The sequence below is a fragment of the Macaca nemestrina genome, chromosome 2 (assembly GCF_043159975.1).
Source record: "Macaca nemestrina isolate mMacNem1 chromosome 2, mMacNem.hap1, whole genome shotgun sequence".
Classification (NCBI taxonomy): Eukaryota; Metazoa; Chordata; class Mammalia; order Primates; family Cercopithecidae; genus Macaca; species Macaca nemestrina.
Genome location: NC_092126.1, coordinates 82,851,643 through 82,879,190, shown reverse-complemented (window position 1 = coordinate 82,879,190; position 27,548 = coordinate 82,851,643). Strand labels below are relative to the sequence as shown.

The window sequence follows — 27,548 nt, the reverse complement described above, 5'->3', positions numbered from 1 at the left end:
GTTTAATTTGTTCTTGTTTCTCCAGCTCCTTGAGATGTGACATTAGGTTATCGATTTGTGATCTTTCAGACTTTTTGATGCAGGCATTTAGTGCTTGCTTAACCCAGAGGTTTTGATAACTTAGTATCACTATTATCACTAACCTCAGAGAATTTTTTAAATGCCATCTTGATTTTATTGTTAACCCAAAAATCATTCAGGAGCAGATTGTTTAATTTCCATATATTTGTATAGTTTTGAGGGTTCCTTTTGTGGTTGATTTCTAGTTTTATTCCACTGTGGTCTGAGAAGATACTTGATATAATTTCAATTTTTAAAAATTTGCTGAGACTTATTTTGTGGCCTATCATATGATCTGTCTTGGAAAATGTTCCATGTGCTGAAGAGAAGAATGTTTATCCTGCAGTTCTCTGGTAGAATGTTCTGTAAATATCTGTTAGGTCCATTTGTTCTAGAATGTAGTTTTAAGTCCATTTTTTTCTTTGTTGACCTTCTGTCTCAATGATCTGTCTAATACCACGAGTAGAGTGTTGAAATGCCCTACTATATTGTGTTGCTGTCTATCTCATTTCTTAGGTCTAGTAGTAAATGTTTTATGAATCTTAGTGCTCCAGTGTTGGTACATATGAATTTAGGATTGTAATATCTTCTTGTTGGATTGATCCTTTTATCATTATATAATTATCTTCTTTGTCTTTTTTAATTGTTGTTGCTATTTATTTATTTATTGAGACAGGGTCTAGCTTTATTGCTCAGGCTGGAGTATGGTGGGATGATCACGCTTACTTGTAGCCTGAACCTACCATGCACACGTGATTGTCCCACTTCAGCCTCCTTGGTAGCTGGGATTGCAGGCACGCACCACCACACCTGGCTAATTTTTAAATTTTTCCATAGAGACAGGGTCTTGCTGTGTTGCCTAGGCTAGTCTTGAACTCCTGAGTTCAAGGGATCCTCCTGCCTCAGCCTCCCAAAGGGCTGAGATTGCAGGTGTGAACTGCTATACCTGGCTGTTGTTGCTTTAAAGTCTGTCTTATCTGATAGAAGAATAGCTACTCCTGCTTGCTTTGGGTTTCCATTTGCATGGAATATCTTTATCCACTCCTTTACCTTGAGTTTATATGACTCTTTATGTGTTATATAAGTCCCTTGAAGACAGCAGATATTTGGTTTGCAATTTTTAAACCCATTCTGCCAATCTGTATCTTTTAAGTGAAGCATTTAGGCTGTTTACATTCAACATTAATATTGAGATTTGAGGCTGGGCGTGGTGATGGCTCACACCTATAATTCTAGCACTTTGGGAAGCCGAGGTGGGAGAACTGCTTGAGCCCAGGAGTTTGAGAGCAGCCTGACAACATGGTGAAACCCCATCTCTACAAAAAATACGCACACACCCCCACACAAAATTAGCTGGGTGTTATGGTGCACACCTATAGTCCCAGCTACTCAGGAGGCTGAGGTAGGAAGCCCACTTGAGCCCAGGAGGTGGAGGTTACAGTGAGCCGAGATTGTGCCACTGCACTCCAGCCCAGGTAACAGAGCAAGACCCTGTCTCCTCACCCCCCACCAAAAAAAAAAAAAAAAAAAAAAAAACCCAAAAAGGCCACACCTGTAATCCCAGCACTTTGGGAGGCTGAGGTGGGCAAATCACGCAGTCAAGAGATTGAGACCATCCTGGCCAACATGTTGAAACCCCGTCTCCACTAAAAATACAAAAATTATCTGGGCGTGGTGGCAGGCGCCTGTAATCCCAGCTAGTCGGGAGGCTGAGGCAGAAAATTGCTTGAACCGAGGAGTCGGAGGTTGCAGTGAGCTGAGATTGTGCCAGTGTACTGTAGCCTTGCGACAGAGCGAGACTCCATCTCAAAAAAAAAAAAAAAAAAGGAAAAAAAAAAATGTGAGGTACTGTTCCAGTCATCATGTTATTTGTTACCTACTTTGTTTTATTCATTGTGTTATTGTTTTATATGTCCCATGAGTTTCATGCCATCAAGAGGTTCTACTCTAGTGCATGTCAGTCTTTTGTTTTGGGATTTAGAACTGCTTTTAGCACTTCTTGTTGTGCTGGTCTGGTGGTGACAAATTCCCTAAATACTTGTTTGTCTGAAAATGATTTTATTTCTCCTTTATTTATGAAACTTAGTTTTGCTACATACAAAATCGTTGGCTAGGTTGGGCATGGTAGCTCATGCCTGTAAATCCTAGCACTTTGGGAGGCCAAGATGGGAGATGGCTTGAGTTCAGGAGTTCAAGACCAGCCTGGGCAGCATGGCGAAGCCCCATGTGTACAAAAAATACAAAAATTAGCCACGTGTGGTGGGGTGCACTGAAGTGGGAGGATCACTTGAGCCCGGGGAGGTTGAGGTTTCAGTGAGCCATGATCCTGCCATTCCACTCCAGCCTGGGCAAGAGAGTGAGACCCTGTCTTAAAAAAAAAAAAAATTCGGGCTGGGTACGGTGTCACGCCTGTAATCCCAGCACTTTGGGAGGCCGAGGTGGGCGGATCACAAGGTCAGGAGATTGAGACCATCCTGGCGAACACGGTGAAACCCCATCTCTACTAAAAATACAAAAAATTAGCCGGGCGCGGTGGCGGGCGCCTGTAGTCCCAGCTACTCAGGAGGCTGAGGCAGGAGAATGGCGTAAACCCAGGAGGCGGAGCTTGCAGTGAGCCGAGATCCGGCCACTGCACTCCAGCCTGGGCAACAGAGCGAGACTCCGTCTCAAAAAAAAAAAAAAAAAAAAAAAAAAAAAATTCTTGCTGGGCATGGTGACTCACGCTTGTAATCCCAACACTTTGGGAGGCCGAGGTGGGCGGATCATGAGGTCAGGAGTTCGAGACCAGTCTGGCCAACATAGTGAAATCCCACCTCTACTAAAACTACGAAATTAGCAGGGCATGGTGGCACATGCCTGTAATCCCATCTACTTTTGAGGTTGAGGCAAGAGAATCACTTGAACCCAGGAGGCAGATGTTGCAGTGAACTGAGATCGTGCCACTGCACTCCAGCCTGGGTGACAGAGTGAGACTCTGTCTAAAAAAAAATAATAAGAATAATTCTTGGCTGACTGTTACTCAGTTTAAGGAAGCTGAAGATAGGATCCCAATCCCTTCTGGTTTGTAAGGTTTCTGCTGAGGTCCTTGAACATTTCTACAATTACGACAATAACAGCTCTTTAGAATGTTTTCTCTGGGCTGGGTGTGATGGCTCACATTTGTAATGCCAGCACTTTTGGAGGTCAACAAAACGAGCTAAAAAAAAAAGATTTGACGTGACACTGATATAAAGCTTTTTATTTTTAATATTTATTTACTTATTTTTGAGATAGTAGGGTCTTGCTCTTTCACCTGGGCTTGAATGCAATGGCACGATCATGGCTCACTATAACCTTGGACGTCTGTGTTCAAATGATCCTCCCACCTCAGCCTTCTGAGTAGCTGGGACTATTGCGAGTCACTTCACCTGGCCAAAAATTTTTATTTATTTATTTTTGAGGTAGGGTCTCGCACCGTCATCCGGCTGGAGTGCAATGGCATGATCTTGGCTCACTGCAACCTCTGCCTCCCAGGTTCAAGTTATTCTCCTGCCTCAGCCTCCTGAGTAGCTGGGATTATAGGCACACACCACCACACCCGGCTAATTTTTTGTATTTTTAGTAGAGATGGGGTTTCGCTCTCTTGGCCAGACTGGTTTCAAACTCCTCATCTCGTGATCCACCTGCCTCAACCTCCCAAAGTGCTGGGATTATAGGCGTGAGCCACCGTGCCTGGCCAAAATTTTTGTTTTAATACATTAGAAGCATACAAGCAAAAATCAGTTACAGAAGCCAAATATTTCAAAATATAGCATATGCAAATTAAAGAAATGTATAAAGCTAACTTTCAAAAGTAGGGATTGCTTCATAATTAAAGAATATGTCCTTTGGAAATAGGATAGAAGGATTACTTTGCTTTAGTTTAGCATAATAATATGTGGTAAAACAAAAAGTGAACAATAACAGCTACACTTATTGAGCATTTTTGATGTTCTGTTTATATACATCATTTCATTTTTTATTTAATTTCACAATAACTTTGTGGTAAATATTATTCTCATTTTTTAGATTAGCAAAGTGGGGATTAGAGAGGTTAAGGAGTTTCATTCATTAAATGCATGATTTTTGAGCACTTAAGGTATTAAGAACCAGGAATAGCACAGTGAGCAAAATGTGGAGCTTACAACCTGGAGGTTGGTGGGAATAGTAAATAAATAAACAAGTATGTATGTATATAATGTCTATTGCAATGAAGTGCTATGAAGAAAAGTTAGTGGGATAAGGGAAGAAAAGTGATGAGAGGGCCATATTAGGTTGGGTGGTCAAGGAGTGCTCTCTGAGGAGATGTTTGAACAGAGGTCTGGATGGAATGAGGAAGTGAAGTCAGTGTGAAAGGCATCCCTGGCTGGGGAAGTAGCAAGTGCTAACAGGGGAAATAAGGAGGCCAGTGTGGCTGCAGCCAACAGAGCAAGGGAAGATCACTCAGGGCCATATTGGTGAGACACGAATCCACTGGGGGATTTGAGAGAACAGTGACACTCTGGTTTACATTTCTTCCTGAAGGTACTGTACGCAGAATAGACTGTAGAGGAACAAGAACAGAGGCCGGGTGACCTGTCAGAAGCCTGTTGCTGTGGTCCAGGAAAGAAATCGTGTCTTGACTTAGGCTGATAATGGTGGAGGTGGTAAAAAAATGTCAGATTTGATATGTGTTTTGAGGAATTTGTGCATGTTCACAGTGCTGTGGCCAGAGATGGGGTTATATTTTGAAGATAGAGCTGATAGGATTGTAAGAAGTCACAGAGCTGGTGCATGGTAGAGCCAGGATTCAAGCCTTAGTTTGTGTGATTCAAAAGCCCTGCTTTACAACAGTGCTTCTAAGCTGCCACAATGCTGAGCAGAAACTAAGCGTAAAAGCAGAACGGAAACGAGAGTGTACAGCATCTTCAAGTGTTTATTGAGCACTTTGGAGCACTTACACCTCCAAAAGTGTTTATTGAGCACTTACACCTGTAGTGAGGCCTTGTGGCACCAAGCAAAAAATTCTGGAATGAGAGGATAGGAGGTCAGAGTTCAGATTCTGCTTTTGCCAAGGATTCTTCCTCAGTATGGGTCACATCAATTTGGAAGTCCCTTCCAACTCTAATGCTCTGTTTCCACTCTTCACTCTTCAGCACCAAGGGAGATACAGCCAACTGTGTACAGTGCCGCCCACTTGTATATAAGGGAAAGTAAGACCGGTAAGCATGTGATTTTTTTTGAGACAGTTTCGAGTTTTGCACTTGTTGCCCAAGCTGGAGTGCAATGGCGCGATCTCGGCTCACTGCAACCTCTGCCTCTCGGGTTCAACTGATTCTCCTGCCTCAGCCTCCCTAGTAATCCTAGTAGCTGGGATTACAGAGGTGCACCACCACGCCCGGCTAATTTTTTGTATTTTTAGCAGAGACAGGGTTTCACCATGTTGGCCAGGCTGGTCTCGAACTCCTGACCTCAGGTAATCTGCCCATGTTGGCCTCCCAAAGTGCTGGGATTACAGGCATGAGCCACTGTGCCCAGCCAAGCATATGATTAACATAATGATCTACTGCAAAAGTAGGTGAGAGGTAGCAAGACAGTTTCAATAAAATTTGCTTTTATGACCAGGCGTGGTGGCTCATGCCTGTAATCCCAGCACTTTGGGAGGCTGAGGCAGGCAGATCACCTGAGGTCAGGAGCTCAAGATCAGCCTGGCCAACATAGTGAAACTGTATCTCTACTAAAAACACAAAAAATTAGCCGGGCGTGGTGGTGTGAGCCTGTAACCCTAGCTACTTGGGAGGCTGAGGCATAAGAATTGCCTGAATCCAGGAGGCGGAGATTGCAGTGAGCCAAGAGCACACCACTGCACTCCAGCCTGGGTGACAGAATGAGACTCTATCTCAAAAAAAAAAAAAAAAAAGAAAAAGAAAAAGGAAAAAAATTGGTTTAGTAGAAGTATTTGGAGCCAGGCATGGTGGCTCACGCCTGCAATCCCAGCACTGTGGGAGGCTGAGGCAGGTAGATGGCTTGAGGTCAAGAGTTTGAGACCGGCCTGGTCAATATGGTGAAACCCCATCTCTACTACAAATACAAAAAAATAGCCAGGTGTGGTGGTGTGCGCCTGTAATCCCAACTACTCGGGAGGCTGAGGTACAAGGATTGCTTCAACCTGGGAGGTGGAGCTTGCAGTGAGCCAAGGCCAAGATCCAGATTGGGCCACTGCACTCCAGCCTGGGTGACAGAGTGAGACTCTGTCTCAAAAAAAAAAAGTATTTGATTTTAGAGTATTAAAGAGAAAGCAAGTCTATCTATGTGTCATTCAAATTTACAGGCTATACTGAAATTTTGTCTTATTCAACGAAATATTCAAGTCTTCATCCTCTCAACAAGCATTTAAAACTGATTGATTATTATGCATGTTCAATCGTATTTATTGAGCAAATCTAGATGAAGGAGGACCTTGATAAATAGTTAAAAAAAAAAAAATAGGTGCATGGTGGTGAGTGCCTGTAGTTCCCGCTGTTCGGGAGGCTGAAGCAGGAAGATCACTTGAGCCCCAGGAATTCAAGGCTACAATGAGCTATGTTCATACCTGTGAGAAGCCACTGCACTCCAGCCAGCCTGGGCAACATAGCAAGATTGTCTCTAAAAAGAATTAAATGAAAAAAGAAAGAGAAGACTTTTTTAGACTTTACAACAATCTTGTGAGGTATTATCATCCCCTTTTTTCTTCACATTATAAAATAAAACTTGGGCCGGGCACGGTGGCTTACGTCTGTAATCCCAGTTCTTTGGGAGGCCAAGGCGGATGGATCACCTGAGGTCAGGAGTTGGAGACCAGCCTGACCGACAAGGTGAAACCCCATATCTACTAAAAACACAAAAATTAGTCGGGCATGGTGGCAGGCACCTGTAGTCCCCACTACTCGGGGGGCTGAGACAGGAGAATTGCTTGAACCCAGGAGGCAGAAGGTGCAGTGAGCTGAGATCGCAACACCATTCCAGCCTAAGAAACGGAATGAGACTCTGTCTCAAACAAAAACAAAAACCAGAAAAACCCCAAGAAACTCGAACCAATTAAATTACTTGCTGCACATGGCTCATTTGGTAAAGGAGTGAGCCCAGCATTTAGATCTAAGTCTGTTGGACTTTTTGTCTCATCACATTATATCCTATGAGAGCAATTGTGGTCCAACTGAGGCATCGACAGTGTGTGTGCTCTATTAAGCACTCTGAAAGAACCCAGTGCAGGGTGGTCAATGATGTAGAATAATCAGCAAACTTTTTCTGTAAAAGGCTAGATAGGGCCATGCGCGGTGGCTTATTCCTGTAATCTCAGCACTATGGGAGGCCGAGGTGGGCGGATCACTTGAGGTCAGGAGTTTGAGTTCGAGACCAGCCTGGACAACATGGTGAAACCCCGTCTGTACAAAAGATACAAAAGTTAGCCAGGCGTGGTGGCTCACACCTGTATTCCCGGCTACTTGGGAAGCTGAGGCAGGAGAATCACTTGAACCCAGGAGGTAGAGGTTGCAGTGAGCTGAGATAGTGCCACTGCACTCCAGCCCGGGCAACAGAGTGAGACTTGGTCTCAAAACAAAACAAAACAAAAAAAGGCTAGATAGTACACATACTACGCTTTGTGGACCATCATGGTGTCTGTCACAGCTATTCAACTCTGCCCTTGTAGCATAAAAGCAGCCACAGATAATACATAAAGGTATTAGTGTGGCTGTGTTCCAATAATACTTTATTTATGGACACTGAAATCCATAAATTTCACATGTCACAACATATGATTCTTTTGATTTTTTTCCAATTATTAGAGAATGTAAAAATCCATTCTTAGCTTGCAGGCAGTACAAAAACAAGTTACAGTCTAGACTTAGTCTGTGGGCTGTTGTTTGGCAACCCCTGATCAACAGACCAGGCCAGTGCTGTCCAGTAGAACTATCTGTGATGATGGAAATGTTCTACATCTGTACTGTCCAATATGGTAGCCACTAGCCGTTTGTACCTATTGAATACCCGAAATGTGACTGTGCCACTAAGGAACTAAAAGTTTAATTCAGCCCTCCCTCTCCTTCCCCTAACCCTTATTATTTCTATAAGGATTAATGCACAGTTTCCCAACTGATCCTCTCCCCAGTTACACTTTCCTCCAATCCATCGTTCACAAAACTAGAGGGGTTTTTCTAAAATAAAATAGGATCTTTGTACTTTTCCAAGGTAATGGTTCCTGCAAAAATTGAGAAAGTCCAACCTGCTAGCATAGCATACCATAGACATTTTTTTCCCCTAGGAAATAATCAAGGTGAAATACCTTCTGTTTGATCAGACAATTGATAAGCTGCTTCTTTTTTTGGGGGGGGGGGGGAGACGGAGTCTCGCTTCGTCACCCAGGCAACAGTGCAATGGCGCGATCTCGGTTCACTGCAACCTCCGCCTCCCGGGTTCAAGTGATTCTCCTGCCTCAGCCTCCTGAGTAGCTGTGATTGGACCATCGTGCCCAACCAATTTTCGTATTTTTGTAGAGATGGGGTTTCACCATGTTGGCCAGGCCGGTCTTAAATCTCCTGACCTCAGGTGATCCGCCTGCCTCTGCCTCCCAAAGTGCTGGGATTATAGGCATAAGCCATCGTGCCTGGCCGGTAAGTTTCTTGAGAGTAGTTTTTCATCATACTTTGTCCCCTTTAATGTTTTGCATAGTGGTTTGCTGAATGATGTAGTGAACAAAACTTAGCTTTGGAGATGGCAACCTTAAATTAGAACTCCACTTCTGGTACACGTTAGCAGTCACCCAAGGCACTTAATTACCTTGAACCTCACTATACTTCCATGCTAAATGGAAATCATGATAACTGTATCACAGAGTTATTGTGAAGATCAACAAATGAGTTTTATGGAAATCCTTTGCACTTTATAAAAGGCAATACAAGTGTTAGCTGTTATAATAAGTATTGAGCATCGAAATGTTTCTAAAAACAATACTATTCTGATTTTACCCAACATATACTCCCCCCACCCCACTCCCCCTTTTTTTTTTAGATGGAGTCTCCCTCTGTTGCCCAGGCTGGAGTGCAATGGCGTGATCTCAGCTCACTGCAACCTCTGCCTCCTGGGTTCAAGCAATTCTTCTGCCTCAGCTTCCCAAGTAGCTGGGATTACAGGCGCCTGCCACCACGCCTGGCTAATTTTTGTATTTTTAGTAGAGACCAGGTTTCACCATGCTAGCCAGGCTGGTCTCAAACTCCCAACCTCAGGCGATCTGCCCATCTTGGCCTCCCAAAGTGCTGGGATTACAGGCATGAGCCACCGTGCCCGGACATATATTCTCTCTTTTTTTTTTTTTGAGACAAGAGTCTCGCTCAGTTGCCCGGGCTGGAGTGTATTGGCATGATCTCGGGTCACTGCAAGCTCTGCCTCTCGGGTCCACGCCATTCTCCTGCCTCAGCCTCCCGAGTAGCTGGGACTATAGGCGCCCGCCACTATGCCCGGCTAATTTTTTTTTGTATTTTTAGTAGAGACGGGGTTTCACCATGTTGGCCAGGATGGTCTCAATCTCCTGACCTTGTGATCTGCCCGTCTCGACCTCCCTAAGTGCTGGGATTATAGGTGTGAGCCACCGTGCCCAGCCTATATTCTCATTTTTAAAGGCAATCTGTACGAGGTAACACTAGGGATATAGGACCTAGATGTTCAAGCGAAAGGGGGATAAAAAAGAACAATTTTGGCCTATGTATCCCAAATACATCTTTGATTTATGCATTTTCCATGTTTAGGCCTAAGACTGTGCTTTCTTCACTTTTATTTCTCTGAACAAAATAGTTTTAGCAATACCAATGTATAGTTGATTCTTTAAAGTTTTGTGGTTTTTTTGTTATGGTTTTCTTTTTTGTTTTTGTTTTTTTTTTTTAGACAGAGTCTCGCTTTGTTGCCAGGTTGGAGTGCAGTGGCACCATCCCCGCTTACCACAACCTCCGTTTCCCGGGTTCAAGCAATCCTCATGCCTCAGCCTCCAGAGTAGCTGGGATAACAGACACATGCCACTATCGCTGGGCTAATTTATGTATTTTTTGTAGAGACGGGGTTTCACCATGTTGGCCAGGCTGATCTCGAACTCCTGACGTCAGGTGATCCACCGGCCTCGGCCTCCCAAAGTGCTGGGATTACAGGCGTGAGCCACCGCGCCTGGCCGATTCTTGGAAGTTTAATAAAAGGCTCGGTGCAGTGGCTCACGCCTGTAATCCCAGCACTTTGGGAGGCCGAGGCTGGTGGATCACCTGACGTCAGGAGTTCGAGACCAGCCTGGCCAACATGGTGAAACTTCGTCTCTACCAAAAATATAAAAAAAGTTTGCCGGGCGTGGTGGTGCGTGCCTGTAATCCCAGCTACTCGGAAGGCTGAGGCATGAGAATCGCTTGAACCCGGGAGGTGGAGGTTGTGGTGAGCCGAGATCATGTCATTGCACTCCAGCCTGGATGACAGAGCGAGACTGTCTCAATTAAAAAAAAAAAGTTTAATAACAATGATCTATGAGCAAGTCAGAATGAAAGAAAAAGCAGTAATATTTTAAAGCATCTACAGGACTTTTTATTTTCTTTTGAGATGGAGTCTCACTCTGTTTCCCAGGCTGTAATGAAGTGGCACTATCTCCCCGTAACCTCCATCTCCCAGGTTCAGGTGATTCTCCTGCCTCAGCCTCTGGAATAGCTGGGATTATAAACGGGTGCCACTACACCCAGCTAATTCTTGTATTTTTAGTAGAGATGGGGTTTCACCATGTTGGCCAGGCTGGTCTTGAACTGCTGACCTCAGGTTATCCGCCTGCCTCGGCCCCCCAAATTGCTGGGATAACAGGAGTGAGCCTCTGTGCCTGGCCTACAGGGACTTTTAAAAAAAGACTTTCTCAATGAATTCTAGAAGTAGTAGTAGATAGTACTGCTTGTTATTAGGAAGACAAGATAAAAAAGATGTTACCAGATGGGAAAAGCAGGCAAAGGGACAATTTAAGCTCACATAGAAAGGAAATGTTCTTTTCCCTTCCTTAGGCACATCCTGGAATACAGGATTTCTAAGATTAAGTATACTTTTCATTAGACCATATTACACTTCAGGATGGATTTGTATCAATACTTCATTTTCAGTTCTTGAAATTATTGTGACTCCATCATCTCACAAAATGCAAAAAGAGACATTGTCTATGGTTCATATGCTTTTTTTTTTTTTTTTTCTGTAAAGGGTGGTAAAGATTTATTATACACCTTGAACTTTAAAGTTTCCAAAGCACTTACTAAATCTGTTTCAGAACACTTTTTCCTTAGCCTCCTGAGTAGCCGGGACCACAGGTGCACACCATGACATCCGGCTAATATTTGTAGTTTTTGTAGAGATGGGGTTTCCCCATGTTGCCTAGGCTGGTCTCAAACTCCCGGGCTCAAGCAATCCCCCCCGACTTCACTTCCCAAAGTGCTGGGATTATGAGGGTGAGCCATTGTCCCCACCTTCAGAACACTTATTATATTGTATGCAAATGTCCATAAAACCCCCTCTGCTACTTCTTGGAAGACAAGGACTCATCTTTACTATTTCATATTTATATTGAAATGTGTTATTTTACTCATCTTTATGTGTTTGTCTCACACACCTGAGTTGTTGGCATTTAGCAGACCACACCAGCAAACTGGTGGCTGTTTCTGCTTGTTACTTGTGGTATTCAAGTTTGCAGTTCCTACTAAGCGCTCAGCAAATTCATATTGAAGCCATGAATGATATGCCTAGGGTAGTCAGGATGATTCCTTAACCACTCATTCACTGGCATCTGAACACTATCATTCAGCTGGAGAGAGGCACTGCTTGTTGGGACCCCCAAACTCCAAAGCTCCCAGGCAACAAGCCCTGCAGCCAGCCCTGAATGTCCTTTCCCCCTGAGACCTCAGCCTCCAATCCTCGTGGGTATTTTCTTTGAAACCACTCTGCAGTTTGCATAGACTTTGCTATATTTTAGATATTCCTCAAAATTTTTATTATTATTATTGTTGTTGTTGGGTTTTTTTTTTGGTGGAGTCAGGGTCTCACTTTGTTGTCAAGGCTCAAACTTGAACTCCTCGCTTCAAGAGACCCTCCTCAACCTCCCAAAGTGCTGGGATTACAGGCGAGCCACCGCACCCGTATTCTTTAAATTTTAAATTTAACAATCTAAGATAACTTTTTATATCTTTATTACAGATCCCTCCCCAAGAAGAAGATCTTGGACGAGAGAAAGCGAGAGGTTGGAGAGTAGACACTAGTATCTAAGTTGGGGAAACCTGGTCACTTTCCAGAGAGAGCAATTCCTGAGGTGGGCGGGGGCGATTGGAAGCTGAGGACCCCACGTGACCTCGGGCTCCTGGGGCTGAGCCGACCCCGCCCCTCCCCTCCCCGCCCGCCGCCTCCAGGGGGGCGCATGCGCAACCCGTGTTAGTGATGGAGGAGAGAAGATGGCGGAAGCGGAGTGAGTGACTAGATGGTGACTGATGTCGTAACTAGGGGGGCGAGTTGGGGCAGCGACACGTTCCCCCAGGGGAAAGCTCAGGGCTCTTTCGCGGGCAGTGTGGGGAAAGAGAGACTCGACACCCGTCTTATCGTGGAGGAGCCTGCTAGGCCCGTGTCGGGGGGCGAAGGCGAACTCTAGGGTTCAGTTACCCTCCAGGCAGGAGCGCCCCTTCCGCCGTCAGGTCCCGGATCTGCTCGGCCTTGCGCGCAGGGTCACCGTTGGGACTCCGGGAGCTGGGGCTTTCCGGGGAACGAGCCCGGGTGGGCTCCTCAGGCGCTGTCATTTCTGCAAGTGGGCCCGGCGGGCAGCCTTGTTACGGCTGCCTGCGCAGGGGCCCGCGGAGGCTGCGTAGGGCAGGGCGGGCACTGCCAGGCCTCCTTCGCCTTCCGCTCTTTCCCGCCTCGGCACCACCCCACTCCTTCTCAGCGGGAGAACCCGAGACGCGGGGCTGTCCACAACCCTCGTGCCGGAGGCCTGCAGGAGTTGTCCCAGCGTGGGCCTGAGAGCGGCGGGGGCTGCTTGCAAGTCTCGTGAGGCTGAAAACACCCTGAAAGAAAGATCTTTCCCTCGAGTCTCTGGCTGCAGCGTTGCTGCCTCACAAGCAGGCCACATTCTTGTGTGTCGGTGTGACGTTATGCTTAGTTAACGACTCCAGAACTTACTGTTTCCTGGGTAGGCCTCTTGTGCACCAGAACTGCTGGCTGTATTTTGCGGGTATTAGTATGCCTAGACGGTGGAGTTTCCAAAATTGTTCTTTTGTGCCAGGCCTCAAAATGCAGTGCGATGGTTTGGCCAGTTCCACTCACCGATGTTTAGACTTACGCCTAGAATTTGGATTCTCTGTGACCATTTTTGGTTCGTAGTTAGAACTGTTTACCATACTGTTTGGATTGGAGGGCATGGTTGAGCAGATTAACACTTTAAAAAGACCAGAACTTAAGCTCGCCTTTTGCATGTCATTGGTACACTATACGATAGTAGTATGACAGGCAGCAGTTTGGTAAAAAGTTTACCTTATCTACCACTAATACTGTATAATGTTGAACAGTTACTATATGATGCTGTGATTTGATTGGAAGGCAGTTTGGGAAAAAAAAACCAAACCAGAAGCATAAAGATATATGAATTATTCACTAATCCAAAAAGTGAGTGAGGAGTCAGCTTTCTTTCTGACGGTTTTCCTTTCACTTTTCCTCTTATTTTCTTTTTCTTTATTTGTGACAGCGTCTTTCACTCTGTCTCCCAGGCTGGAGTGCAGTGGCGTGATCATAGCTCGCTGCAGCATGGACCTCCTGGGCTCAAGCGATTTTCCCACCTTAGCCTCCCAAGTTGCTGGGACCGCAGGCCTGTGCCATCAGGCCTGGCTAATTTTTTATTTTTCATTTGTAGAGACAGAGTTTCCCTATTGTTGCCCAGGCTGGCTTTGAACTCCTCAGCTCAAGCAATCCTCCCCCAAAGTGGTAGGATGACAGGTGCAAACCGCCACTCAAGGCCCCCACTTTTCCTCTTATTAAATGTTTTTTTTTTTTGTTCTTTTTTTCTACATTTGGTTCCTCAGAGAATATAAATACTGTTTACATACGTAATATAGAACAAAGAAAATATGTATTTAAAAAAGCAACGCTATGGGACTAGTGTATGTGTACCAATTAGTGCCAAATTGATTTTTTTTTTTGTGGAATAGAAAGTGTTCTTGTTACATTCTTGTCAGTACTGCTAATGTGGGGTGGGTGGGATTTAGTTTCTCAGAAGAAAAGACCTTAAAAAAAGGGAAGATAAAACCAGTAAAATCTCTTGTGTGCTTTTCATCTTCGAGGTACATTTCTGACCTGACAAAAACTACTGCTGTTCTGGTTTCTAACAATATGGAGGTCCTTAGAATTGACTTAAAATGTTTGAATTTATTCAAATACAGATTCCGTATTTAGTGGAATTTTGTACAACAAGTAAGATTATAGTATTGGAGGGAAAAGATCAGAAAGTCTGGTATAAAAGTGTACTTTACTGTCCATTCATGAGGAAGGGACATAATTTATGTTTTTTTTTTTTTTTTTTTTTGAGACGGAGTCTCACGCTGTTGCCCAGGCTGGAGTGCAGTGGCGCGATCTCGGCTCACTGCAAGCTCCGCCTCCCGGGTTCCCGCCATTCTCCTGCCTCAGCCTCCTGAGTAGCTGGGACTACAGGCGCCCGCCACCGCGCCCGGCTAATTTTTTGTATTTTTAGTAGAGACGGGGTTTCACTGTGGTCTCGATCTCCTGACCTTGTGATCCGCCCGCCTCGGCCTCCCAAAGTGCTGGGATTACAGGCTTGAGCCACCGCGCCCGGCCATGTTTTCAAAGTCTGGAGTAATTCTTTGTGAAAAAGATTTTGTAAGGATATGGGAAGTTGCTGTTAGCTGCTTCTCTGTGTTCTTACAGCAACCTGCTAATAAGTATAACTCAGTCATTAGAAGTAGTAAGGACAGTGTTGTAGACTGATTGGGGAAAAGCCAGTGTGAGTTAAAAAAAACACTTTTTAACATTTTTTAAAAAGAACTTATTTTTTAAGCAAAGTATATATGGTAAACTAAGCTAGTTTAAGCAAAGTATATATGGTAAACTAAAACAGTCTTTAGGCATTCTGTTCTAATGTATAGGTAAGAATGACTTTAGTTTATAATTAGTGTAATCAAAAGAATGTAAAGAAGTGTTTTAAAATACTCTGATACTGCTTAAATTTTTATTTTCCTAGGTAGTTTAGTATTCTCTCATCACCTGTTTTGGTTTAAAACAAATCTTTCGGTAATGCGAAGATAAACTTTTGGCTATGCTTTATCTGAGTTACATATTCTGAATCATTTGAATTCAAATGTAGTAGGTATTAACTATTAAATATGCTCCATATATGTGAAGTATTTTTCCCTTCTAAGTGCTTACAGGGACTCTGTGCTCTCTTTTATGAGGGCGTTCCTAGCAGTTTAGATTACTGCTGATTATTTCTTTGGAATGAATATTCTTTAAAGCTCATAAGATAATGCTTTTACCAATACAAACCCTTTGTGTGACCTGCCAGATTTAAGGATCATAGTACAGCTATGGATAGTGAACCAAACCCGGGAACATCTTCTGTGTCAACAACAACCAGCAGTACCACCACCACCACCATCACCACTTCCTCCTCTCGAATGCAGCAGCCACAGATCTCTGTCTACAGTGGTTCAGACCGACATGCTGTACAGGTATTTCAGCTGTAGTGATGGGTAGTCTAAGACTTAAATGTCATATTACTTTTTGCTTAAGCCGGATTTATGTATTGTTTCATATTCTCAAATGTACAGTTAGAATTACTAATGTTTGAGTCAACTGTCTCAAACCGTTTTGTGTTGCTATAGCAGAATACCAAGACTGGGTAATTGTAAAGAAAGGAAACTTACTTCTCATGTTTCTGGAAGCTGGGAAGTCCAATATGAAGGTGCTGGCATCTCACGAGGGCCCTCTTGTTGCCTCATTCCATGGTGGAAGACTAGAGAGCAAGATAACAAATTTGCAGCCTCAAGCCCTTTTAAAATATCCTTTAATCTATTCATGTGGGTGGAGTCCTTATGGCCTAATCACCCCTCAGGGGTCCCACCTCTTAACACTGTTGCATTGGAGATTAAGTTTCCAACACATACTTAATTGGGGGACACATTCAACCACAGCAACAGCCAACAAAGTTAGTTAATAATCATACTATTGGCCAGGTGTGGTGGCTCACACCTATAATCCCAACACTTTGGGAGGCCAAGGCAGGCAGATAGCTTGAGCTCAGGAGTTGGAGACCAGCTGGGACAACATGTTAAAACCCCATCTCTACAGAAAATACAAAAATTAGCAGGGCATGGTGGTGTGCGCTAGTGGTCCGAGCTACTCAGGAGGCTGATGTGGGGGAATTGCTTGAGCCCAGGAGGTCAAGGCTGCAGTGAACTGTGATCACACCACTGTACTCTAGTCTAGGTGACAGAGTGAGACCCCGTCTCAAAAAAAAAAAAAAAAAAAAGGCCTGGTGTGGTGGCTCAAATCTGTAATCTCAGCGCTTTGGGAGACCAAGGCTGGCAGATCACTTGAGTTCAGGTGTTTGAGAACAGCCTTGCCAACATGGTGAAATCCCGTCTCTACTAAGAACACAAAAATTAGCCAGGCATGGTAGTGCATACCTGTAATGCCAGCTACTTGGGAGGCTGAGGCAGAAGAATCACTTGAACCCTGGAGGCAGAGGTTGCAGTGAGCCAAGTGCGCTGCTGCACTCCAGCCTGGGCAAAAAGAGTGAGACTTCATCTCAAAAAAAAAAAAAAAAAAAAAAAAGCCGAGTGCAGTGGCTCATGCCTGTAATCCCAGCACTTTGGGAGGCTGAGGCAGGCGGATCACGAGGTCAGGAGATCGAGACCATCCTGGCTAATACGGTGAAACCCCGTCTCTACTAAAAATACAAAAAATTAGCCGGGCGTGGTGGCGGGCGCCTATAGTCCCAGCTATGTGGGAGGCTTAGGCGGGAGAATGGCATGAACCCGGGAGGCGGAGCTTACAGTGAGCCAAGATTGCGCCACTGCACTCCAGCGTGAGCGACAGAGCGAGACACCGTCTCAAAAAAAAAAAAATTTTTTTTTTATATATATATGTATGTATATATAGTATTGAGAAGGCTTACATTTGTCAGCGTGTAGTTTATAAGATTATGTGTAAAGAAAATTATAAGGGGAAAGTCTCTAGGGTGCTGCTGCAATGTGAAGACACTCAACCTGGAGCCCCAACATGCAGAATGGCTGTAGGTTTTTCTATTTTATATTGGAACTCAAAATATAGACTCAAGGAGATCTGTTAAGGTGTGTAGATATGTTATGAAGTTCATTTTAAACCCAGGTGGCCTAAGACCCGTAAGCAGGAGGATCCATTCTAAATCCCTTAGGAGCAGAGGGGGAAGGGAATATTGAACTAGGAAGTCACTTAGTTGAGAAAGTAAAGTTTACTTAGTTAACATTTATGATAATGGAGGAGGTTGGGGCAATATGGTATTATATAAAAAAAGGCATGGACCTTCAACTCTATTATGCTTTGTTTGAATTCCGTTTTCATTATCTTTAGGAGTTATATAGCCTTGGACATGAGACATAATCCCCTTAAGCCTCAGAAAACTAAAATGAGGGTGAGACTACCTATTTCATTAGTTACTCTGAGGATTAAATGAAGTATCTTTGAGATTAAATGAAGTATCTAGAACTGTGTAAGGCACATTATAGGTTTCCAGTAGATAGTAATAGCTAATACTTATTGAATAATTACTACGTGCCAAACATTTGATAAATGTTACATGAATTACCTCCATTAATAGTTACCATCCGTCTATGAAGGAGCTATTATTATTATCTCCATTTTACTGATGGGAAAATAAATGTTTTAAATTGGCTAAATAACTTTCCCAAACTCACCTAGCTAGTTCTCAGACTTCAGCCTTTGTGCCCTTAATCACTCTGAATTCTTATTTTTTCTATTATACCTGCTTTCTTTCGGTAGAATCAGGGTAATTGCATCTACCCTGAAAACAACTGCTTGCAATATAGTCCTTCCTCTGCTCCATGTTTCCATGGTGGATACCCCAGTATAATGTCTATTTAACTATTTTATGGTTTCGGATTTAATTTTCCGAAGTAACTGTGGAGTGGAACCAGCCGGTTCACCAGAAATTGAAACTTGCATGCAGAGTGGGGTTTTAATGCTTTTTACCTTTCGCTGAGGTAATGGATGTAGAGAAAAGGATGTAGGTTTTTTTTTTTTTTTTTTTTTTTTTGAGGCTGAGTCTCGCCCTGTAGCCCAGGCTGGAGTGCAGTAGCATGATCTTGGCTCACAGCAACCTCCACCTCCCCAGTCCAAGTGATTCTCCTGCCTCAGCCTCCCGAGTAGCTGGGACTACAGGCACGTGCCACCGTGCCCAGCTAATTTTTTATATTTTTAGTAGAGACGGGGTTTCACCATGTTATCCAGGATGGTCTCTATCTCCTGACCTGATAATCCGCCTGCCTCAGTCTCCCCAAGTTCTGGGATTATAGGCGTGAGCCACCGCGCCTGGCCCTTTTTTTTTTTTCCTCTCTCTCTCTGTTGCCCACGCTGGAGTCTGGTGGCATGATCACAGCTCACAACCCCCTGGGCTCAAGTGATCCTCCTGCTTCAGCCTCCTGAGTAGTCGAGACTACAGGCACATGCCACTATGCTTGGCTAATTTTTTTATTTTGTAGAGACAGGATCTCACCGTGTTGCCCAGGCTGGTCTTGACCTTCTTTCTTTAAGCTATCCTCCTGCCTTGGCCTCCCAAAGTGCTGGGATGAGCTGCCACGCCTGACTGATAATATGATAGCTTAATATACTATTTTGTCCTCTAGTTTTCAATTAAGCTGCATAGATTAATAAAAAATTAATAAAAAGATACGTAGATGTAGATATATCTCATAAATAGCACTAACTCTGGTTCTTATGAGACCATAGAATTACTTCTCCCAAAATGCAATCAGTCAATATTTATTGAACTACTTACGTAATTCTTTAATTTTCCAGCTTTCGTTTTCAGTCCTGGGAATTCTCTTCACCCTCCTTGGGTGAATAAGAATTTATAATAAATAAGAACAATGTGCTGTATCTATAACTTTTATTTACTCATTGCTATAAGTTGAGCATTGAATAGTAGGGAAAGACTGTGCTGACAACAGAAAAAATGAGTATACTCTGACAAAAGTATGTATCAAATAGATTGTTATTTCAGTTTGATTTTAGAAGTTTTTTCTGGATATTGTCCAGTGATTTTAGAATTTTGTTATGGAATTAGAAGAACAAATAGAGATTGATCTGACTAAAAAAGGTATGTTGTTGTAATACTGAATCACTTAATGCTGGCCTATAGTTGCCTGCAGGTAGGGGTCAAAAGCTCCCATTGATTTTGTGACAGAAATTTGTATCAGGCATAGCAGTCTATAGTTGGAGAGATGAGATATTAACACATGAAAATAAACAATAACACAGAAATACGCTTTCTTGAAATTTAGATAAAAGGATTCATGGTATTATGGTTCAAGATGTCCTGAGAGACCCTCAAGCTATAGGATTATGGCACTATTATTCTCTTAGCTCTTTGAAGACTCTGGTTTGATGCTGCGATTAGGATTCTGTGCTGTTTGAGTCACAGTGAGCACAGTGTGACTTTTGGATTTGGTTGTATAGGATTGACTTATTCTGACTTAACCTTTTGGACAAGTGTAGGAGTTTTCTCTGATTTTACTAGAGTACTTCTATATTTATTTATGAAGTTTCAGGCTCAGATTTTACATTTTACTAATAAATATTCACAATAATTAACACTTTTTAAGGAATTTTTAAAGTAAGAATAGTTTTATTCAGTGTTGAAGCAAAACAAGGTATTTGACATTTAAAATTTTTAAAAATTATTCAGTAATTTTCTAAAGAAGAAATAGCTTTATAATTTTTTAAATTTTATTTTATTTCATTTCTTTTGAGATGGGGTCTTGCTCTGTCATCTAGGCTGGAGTGCAGTGGCATGATTTCTGGTCACTGCACCCTCCACCTCCTTGGTTCAAGCCTCCCCCGTATCTGGGATTACAGCACATGCCACCATGCCTGGCCAATTTTTGTATTTTTAGTAGAGACAGGGTTTCGCTGTGTTGGCCAGGCGAGTCTTGAACTCTTGACCTCAGGTGATCAGCGTGCCTTGGCCTCCCCAAGTGGTGAGATTACAGGTATGAACCAATGTGCCCAGCTGCTTTGTAATCTTATATGATTATTAATAATACCTACTCATTGTAAGATTTTTTCAGACATTTATAGAAATGTATGAACTAGAAGCTAAAAATCACCTCTAGCTACTCATCAGTGGTCTTTGAAAGTTTTCCTGTGGATTCTTTCAAATATATATATATTTTTGAGATGGAGTCTCACTTTTTCGCCCAGGCTGGAGTGCAGTGGAGCTATCTTGGCTCACTGCAAGCTCTGTCTCCCAGATTCACGCCATTCTCCTGCCTCAGCCTCCCGAGTAGCTGGGACTACAGGCGCCCACCGCCACATCCTGCTAATTTTTTGTAATTTTAGTAGAGACAGGGTTTCACCGTGTTAGCCAGGATGGTCTTGATCTCCTGACCTCATGATCCACCCGCCTCGGCCTCCCAGAGTGCTGGATTACAGGTGTGAGCCACTGTGCCTGGCCTGATTCTTTCAAATATTTTAATACAAAAATGGTATCTTACTCTATATACTATTTTGTAACCCACTGATTTTTTTTTTGTTAGTAAATATAGATCAGTATCAGCAATGTGCACTATAGTGGTCAGTGGTTACCACAAGTTACGTTTACATTAAAATTAAAATTAATTAAAATTCAATTTAAAATTCAATTTAATTAATGTTGCACTGGCCACATTTTAAGTGCTCAGTAGGCACATGTGACTAGTGACTACTGTATAGGACAGCACTGATCTACATTACTATTTGTAATGACTGCATGGTAAAGGTATTTCTCTCCACACCCAAGCCCTGAATTCTACAAAGTTTTATCCAAAAAGGTTATACCAACTTAAATTATTACTAGCAGTATGGGAGTATTGGCTTCCTCAGGTAGTAGTAATAGTCTTTTAAATCTTTATCCATCTGAAAGTTGGAAAATAGTATCATGTTTTAATTTGTAAGTTTTTGACTACTGGTGAGATCGAAAATCTTTTGAAATGCTTAGTTGGCCTGTCTTTTGTGAATTGTCCACTGGGTTTTGTTGTTGTTGTTTTTTTTTGAGATGGAGTCTTGCTGTGTCGCCCAGGCTGGAGTGCAGTGGCATGATCTCCACTCACTGCAGCCTTTGCCTCCCAGGTTCAAGCAATTCTCCTGCCTCAGCCTCCTGAGTAGCTGAGACTACAGGCATGTGTCACCACTCCTGGCTAATTTTTCGTGTTTTTGGTAGAGAGGGGTTTCACCATGTTAGCCAGGATGGTCTCAAACTCCTGACCTTGTGATCCGCCCACCTCGGCCTCCCAAAGGCTTGCACCACTGCTTCCAGCCCACTGGGTAGTTTTGATGTGTACAAGTTAGTGGTTTCTAGTGATATGTAACTAGGAAAGAGATATGTTAATAAGCTTGATGATATTATGTATTAAAACAGTGAAATTTTAAACTGCTACTTTTTTATATTTTCATTTTCTGATTAAGATAAAGGTTGAGATTATGGTTTGACATTGGTTCAATTGACTTATCACAGGTAATTCAACAGGCGTTGCATCGGCCTCCCAGCTCAGCTGCTCAGTACCTTCAGCAAATGTATGCAGCCCAACAGCAGCACTTAATGCTGCATACTGCAGCTCTTCAGCAGCAGCATTTAAGCAGCTCCCAGCTTCAGAGCCTTGCTGCCGTTCAGGTAAGACTAAAACAAATTAAGAGTTTATGAGACCAAAGTTTCTGTTTTCTGTAAGTAGTTACTGAAAATAAATACATTGGGTATTATTTCAGAGTTCTCAGATGTCCTGTGGTTATTTTTCCTGAAGGAAATAATAGGTTGCCAAATAGAAGTTAATTGAGAAAAAGGGGCTATGTTTTTTATGTTACTCTGTTTCTAGCTTTTGTCTCGGTACTTTTTATCCAGACTGGAGAACTTCAACTAGTGGCTTTGTTATATGTATATAGTTCTAGGTACAACAGTGAGTACTTAGGCTTACATAAATTGTATTTTTACTAAAAATAAGATTTAAAAAATTATGTAGGTAATTATACTCATTAAAAAATCAAAATAAAAAAAGAAACGATTTTAAATTGTTTATAAGAGATAAAGTAAAACTGTTCTTTTACCCTGCCTACCACTGTTTCCCATTCTTCAAAGGTGGCCACTGTAACAATTTAATACATACTTCTCCAGAAATTATCTATACAAAGATATGTATATCCATCTTTCTAAAATCCAATCATATTATTCCCACTGATAACAGGATTTCATTATTAAATGCTTGTTTTTTAAAAATATTTTTGTTACTATTGTACTATTTAAATGAAGCTGTTAAGATTTAATCTTAAATCCCCTCACCGGAGGAGGATCTCAGTTGACTGAACCTGAAAAAGGTTTATTTCTGTTACCAACAGATTCTCAGCTGTTGCTTCTTCTTAGTAGTGTAATTTTTTTTTTTTTTTTTTTTTTTTTTTTTTTTTTTTGAGACGGAGTCTCGCTCTGTCGCCCAGGCTGGAGTGCAGTGGCGCGATCTCGGCTCACTGCAAGCTCCGCCTCCCGGGTTCACGCCATTCTCCTGCCTCAGCCTCCCGAGTAGCTGGGACTACAGGCGCCCACAACCGCGCCCGGCTAATTTTTTGTATTTTTAGTAGAGACGGGGTTTCACCGTGGTCTCGATCTCCTGACCTTGTGATCCGCCCGCCTCGGCCTCCCAAAGTGCTGGGATTACAGGCGTGAGCCACCGCGCCCGGCCAGTAGTGTAATTTTAAATAACATGTTCGTGATACAAGTTAGGAAACTGAAACCCACTGGCACTTGCTGTAGCTCTAATTTCTTTTTCATAACTCTGGAGTAGTGATTCCACTTTAAAGATGACAGAGACCCGTAAAGTGAAACTGACAATAAAGTAGTTAATAAAAATAAGACTAGTCTTTGGATCCCATTTTCACCATTCAGCTTTTTCGTACTTAAAAAATCTGTTTACCCAAAGCTTAAGCCATGTTGACTGTAAAATTGTTTCATGCATAGGCCTTTTGACATTTATTGTTGTGGTTTGGTGTTATCATGGTACCAGAAAGTTCTTAACTTTAGGTTTTTACCGATGTATTATAAAAGTCTTACTATTTTAGGCAAGTTTGTCCAGTGGAAGACCTTCTACATCTCCCACAGGAAGTGTCACACAACAGTCAAGTATGTCCCAAACGTCTGTAAGTTCCCTAAATTTTTTTTCCTGGATTTAAAATTTTAAAGAATTGTTTTCCAAAAGTAAACTTGTTATTTATGAAGCCGTTATTATAATTTGTTGCATGCTGTTTAAAGTAACAATTGCCCAGAAATAGGAATGATAAAATTCAAGAATTCATAACTAATGTTAAACTTATGAAAATCTGAGTCTTAAAAATACTTTTGTATTGTTTCTTGTATATCTTTTTGCATTGATCATGTTCAGATCTTAAGTGGTTTCAGTTTTCAGTGTGTATTGAAAGCCTGAACTATACAATGCAGAGATATTGGCCATGAATTTACTGTGATATGCAATAGAATGTCATGTCCTTGGTAGACATCTAAGCATTTCTAACTTTGTGCCATTCACATTTTAGAAATTATACTTTCAGCTTACATGAGTTATTTGGGTTCAATTTGCAAGTATACATTCGATATAGGGTAATTTATTTTGAGAAAGGAGTAAAAGAAAGCTGATTTGCTATATTGCACAAATATATTGGGAAATTGTGCAAAGCTTCCCAGGTAAAATAAATTTATGGGCATGATAATACTTGTTTAGCTTTAATTTTGGTATAATTTTAAACTGCAAGAATAATTAAAAAATTTCTGTATATACTCTACTCAGATTAATCAATTATTAGCATATTGCCCCATTACTTTATCATTCATTCTTTCCCACTACATGTGTACATATTATTTTTTTCTGAGTCATTTGTGAGTTGAGACATGTTCCTTTATTCCTAAATCCAAATTCCTAAATACTTTGATGTGGATTTCCTAAGAACAAGGCTATTGTTCTGTGAAGCCATGGAAAAATTATTAAATTCAGGAAATATAACATGGATACAATGCAGTTCATATTCACATTTCATCATTTGTCCCAGGTTTCCCAACCTCATCACTATGGACATTATGAGCCAGATAATTCTTTGTTGTCGGGGGCTATTGTGTACATTATAGGATGTTTAGCAGCACCCCTAGCTACTAGATACCAGCAGCTTGTGGTCTTTCTCCTTCCTCTAGTGTGACAACTAAAGGTGTCTCCTGGTGGGGAGCAAATTGCCTTTACTTGAAAACCTAGTAATGTCCTTTCTAGACACTTTTTCCTGGTCCAGAATGGTAATACTTTGATACTTCATAAAATTGGCTCCCATACAATATAGTTTGTAGTTTAAGGAATTGAAGGCGAAATTGTGCTGTATTTCTTCAGCTAAGGGTATGGTCTTTGCTAAATACATGCTGTGGTCAGCATATAGTTTTTTTTTTTTTTTTTTTTCATGGGAATGTCCTGGAGTAGGAACAAGATTAGATTAAAAAGTTACCTATGACTTGAAGATGTTAAAGAAAATGAAAAAGTTAAGTAATGTAACCTAGCTCTAAGCATTAATACTGTAGTTTGGTCATTGACATCAGATGTCTTTAATTAATACAATGGTAGTGGGAAAGGAGTGGTAAACATTTTGTGGGCTACTGAAGGGAATTATATAGACAAATTCTTTATTCTGCAAAATACTGGAATAATGATAGGATATATTTGTATAGATATGTTATTTTGATTTTTTTTCCTTCATGTTATTAAAAGGTATCTTTTTAAACTGTTTTCTTTCATTATGGCTTTATGTATGTGACATTCACAGAAGTTAGAATTCTAGTGGTTGTTATTATATGTATGACATTGTTAATGATACTTGTCATAAACCAGCAGTATTATACCATGAAGTATGCCAAAAGCTGTAAATGGCTGGTGGGAGAAGATAAGTAGGAAGAACAGATTCCCAGTAAAATAAAGGAATAAAACATTACATTTGCTTTATTTAGTATCCTTTGTGAGCTTCTGCTCACAAATTTGACTAGCAGTAAAAATTATAATGCCCAAGGTAACTTAGTAAGTTTAGATCAATATCCAAAAAGGGGGTGGAACGTGGTAATAGAAATCTCAAGTGGTGATGATAATGAGCCATCAGGTAGCAGACTAGTAGTTTTCAGAGTTTTGGTTATTTTGAGTTAGGTTTCCAGATAACAGTGAAGCCATGGGAAAGGGTCCATTCTCCAGAAGAAAAAAGGGCTGTCAAATAACCAACTGGGTAGTTGGGGCTTAGAGTAGAAGTGGGATCCCAATGGGGAAATGGAATATTATTTAAAAAATCAAGTCAAAAGTCCAATCATACCACCTGGGGGAACTGTGTACCTACCGACTGTTCCTAATGTGAAAACCTGAAATGCTCTAAAATCTGAAATTTTTGCACACCAACATGACTCTCAAAGGGGGAGTGTCCATTGGAACATTTTGGATTTTGGATTTTTAATTTTGGCATGCTAAACCACTTTGTATCTTTCCAAAATCTGAAAAACCAAAACAAAGAAAATACGAAACGCTTCTGGTCCCAAAGATTTCATATAACAGATACTCCATCTATATGTGGTTTGGAGAGTAGACTATTGTTAATTGAATGTATAGGGAACTAGTGGGTACCTGCATTCTTTTCTTTAATTAGAATCATGACTAATTCTAAATAATTGTCAGTAGTGGAGGGGTGATTTTATGATTGTTTGGCTTTGAAACTAATTTGGACTGAGCCTTTAGGTTTATGTCTTTAGTATTTCAACTTCAATGGGGCAAAGATTTAGTTAAATTTTAAAATGGAAGTTAAACCAACTAAAAATTTTACTGCTACCAAAAAAACAGCATAAGCAAAGTGAAAACAAAATGGGAGAAAATATGTTTGCATAAATGGGTAATATTTCTTCTCTTTTTCACTTTAATTTTTTTTCAAAAAGGAAGACAGAATTTTAGCCTTTTTTTCTTTTCTTTTCTTTTTTTGAGACAGAGTCTTCCTCTGAGGCTGGAGTGCAGTGGCACAATCATAACACTACCACCTCCATCTCCCAGGCTCAAGTGATCCTTCTACCTCAGACTGCTGAGTAGCTGGGACTACAGGCGCACACCAGTACGCCTGGCTAAGTTTTAAAATTTTTACTAGAGATGAGGTCTCTCTGTGTTCCCCAGTCAGACTAGTCTCGAACTCCTGAGCTCAAGTGATCCTCCAACCACAGGTCACAAAGTGCTGGGATTATGTGGTATAGGCATGAGCCACTACACCTGGCTGATAATATTTCTAAAATACCAAAGACTGTTATATTAGTAAGATAAACAGTGAGAATTCACAGAAGATCTTAGTTGGTAATTTTTAAAAGAAAGACTATTTTTTTTTTTTGAGATGGAGCGTTGCTCTGTCTCCCGGGCTGGAGTGCAGTGGTGCAATCTTGGCTCATTGCAACCTCCTCCTCTTGGGTTCAAGCGATTCTTCTGCCTCAGCCTCCCAAGCAGCTGGGACTACAGGCATATGCCACCATGCCTGGCTAATTTTTGTATTTTAAGCAGAGATGGGGTTTTGCCATGTTGGCCAGGCTGTTCTCGAACTCCTGACCTGAAGTGATCTGCCCGCCTAGGCCTCCTAAAGTGCTGGGATTACAGGCATGAGCTACTGTGCACGGCTATGTTTTGACTTCTAAACACATGAAAATACATTTAACATATCAATAATAAATGTATGTAAAAAGGCTGGGCATGTTGGCTTATGCCTGTAATCCCAGCACTTTGGGAGCCCAAGGCAGGCAGATGATACCCCATCTCTACAAGCAAAATACAATAAAAAAAATTAGCTGGATGTTGTGGTAAGCGCCTGTAGTTCCAGCTGCTTTGGAGGCTGGGGTGGGAGGCTTACTTGAGCCCAGGAAGTCAAGGCTGCCGTGAGCTGAGATCGCACCACTACACTTCAGCCTGGGTGATAGAGCAAACCCTGTCTAAAAAAATAGAAATATATGTACAAATAACAATGAAGTACTGTTTTCATCTGTCAAACTAGAAAACAAGGAAAAACGTTTACACAATACCTATTGTTGGCAAGAATGTGAAAAAGTAGGTATACTCATACACTATTAGTGGGAATATAGATTGGTGCAACTCTTTTGGAGGGTTATTTGGCAGTGTGTGTTAAACTTTAAAATGTACATG

The 27,548-nt window shown here is 41.8% G+C and overlaps 1 protein-coding gene and 1 long non-coding RNA gene across 18 annotated transcripts in view; one reads left to right on the top strand and one right to left on the bottom strand.

The window, feature by feature from the left end:
- Positions 1 to 4,024: 4,024 nt before the first annotated feature.
- LOC112423892 (uncharacterized) lies at positions 4,025 to 19,203 on the bottom strand. The gene is made up of 4 exons (XR_003014477.2): positions 19,136 to 19,203; positions 16,005 to 16,093; positions 6,650 to 6,702; positions 4,025 to 5,253 (listed from the first exon to the last, which is right to left on the bottom strand). It is a non-coding gene; the product is annotated as an uncharacterized lncRNA (long non-coding RNA).
- The window catches only part of LOC105465851 (polyhomeotic homolog 3), a 105,191-nt gene continuing 90,093 nt past the window's right edge, over positions 12,451 to 27,548 (top strand). For 11 of the 17 annotated variants that reach the window (XR_011619886.1, XR_011619885.1, XR_977824.2 and 8 more), the window contains exons 1-4: positions 12,451 to 12,550; positions 15,644 to 15,809; positions 21,851 to 22,006; positions 23,437 to 23,514. Coding sequence is in view for 12 of the 17 variants with exons in the window: in XM_011714537.3 (XP_011712839.1) it covers positions 12,537 to 12,550; positions 15,644 to 15,809; positions 21,851 to 22,006; positions 23,437 to 23,514 (414 nt within the window). In the remaining 5 variants the exon portion in view is untranslated. Of the gene's footprint in view, positions 12,566 to 12,871; positions 13,265 to 14,403; positions 14,409 to 15,643; positions 15,810 to 21,850; positions 22,007 to 23,436; positions 23,515 to 27,548 lie in introns of those variants that run through there. The other 6 variants (XM_011714513.3, XM_011714495.3, XM_011714529.3 and 3 more) reach the window with 6 other exon arrangements.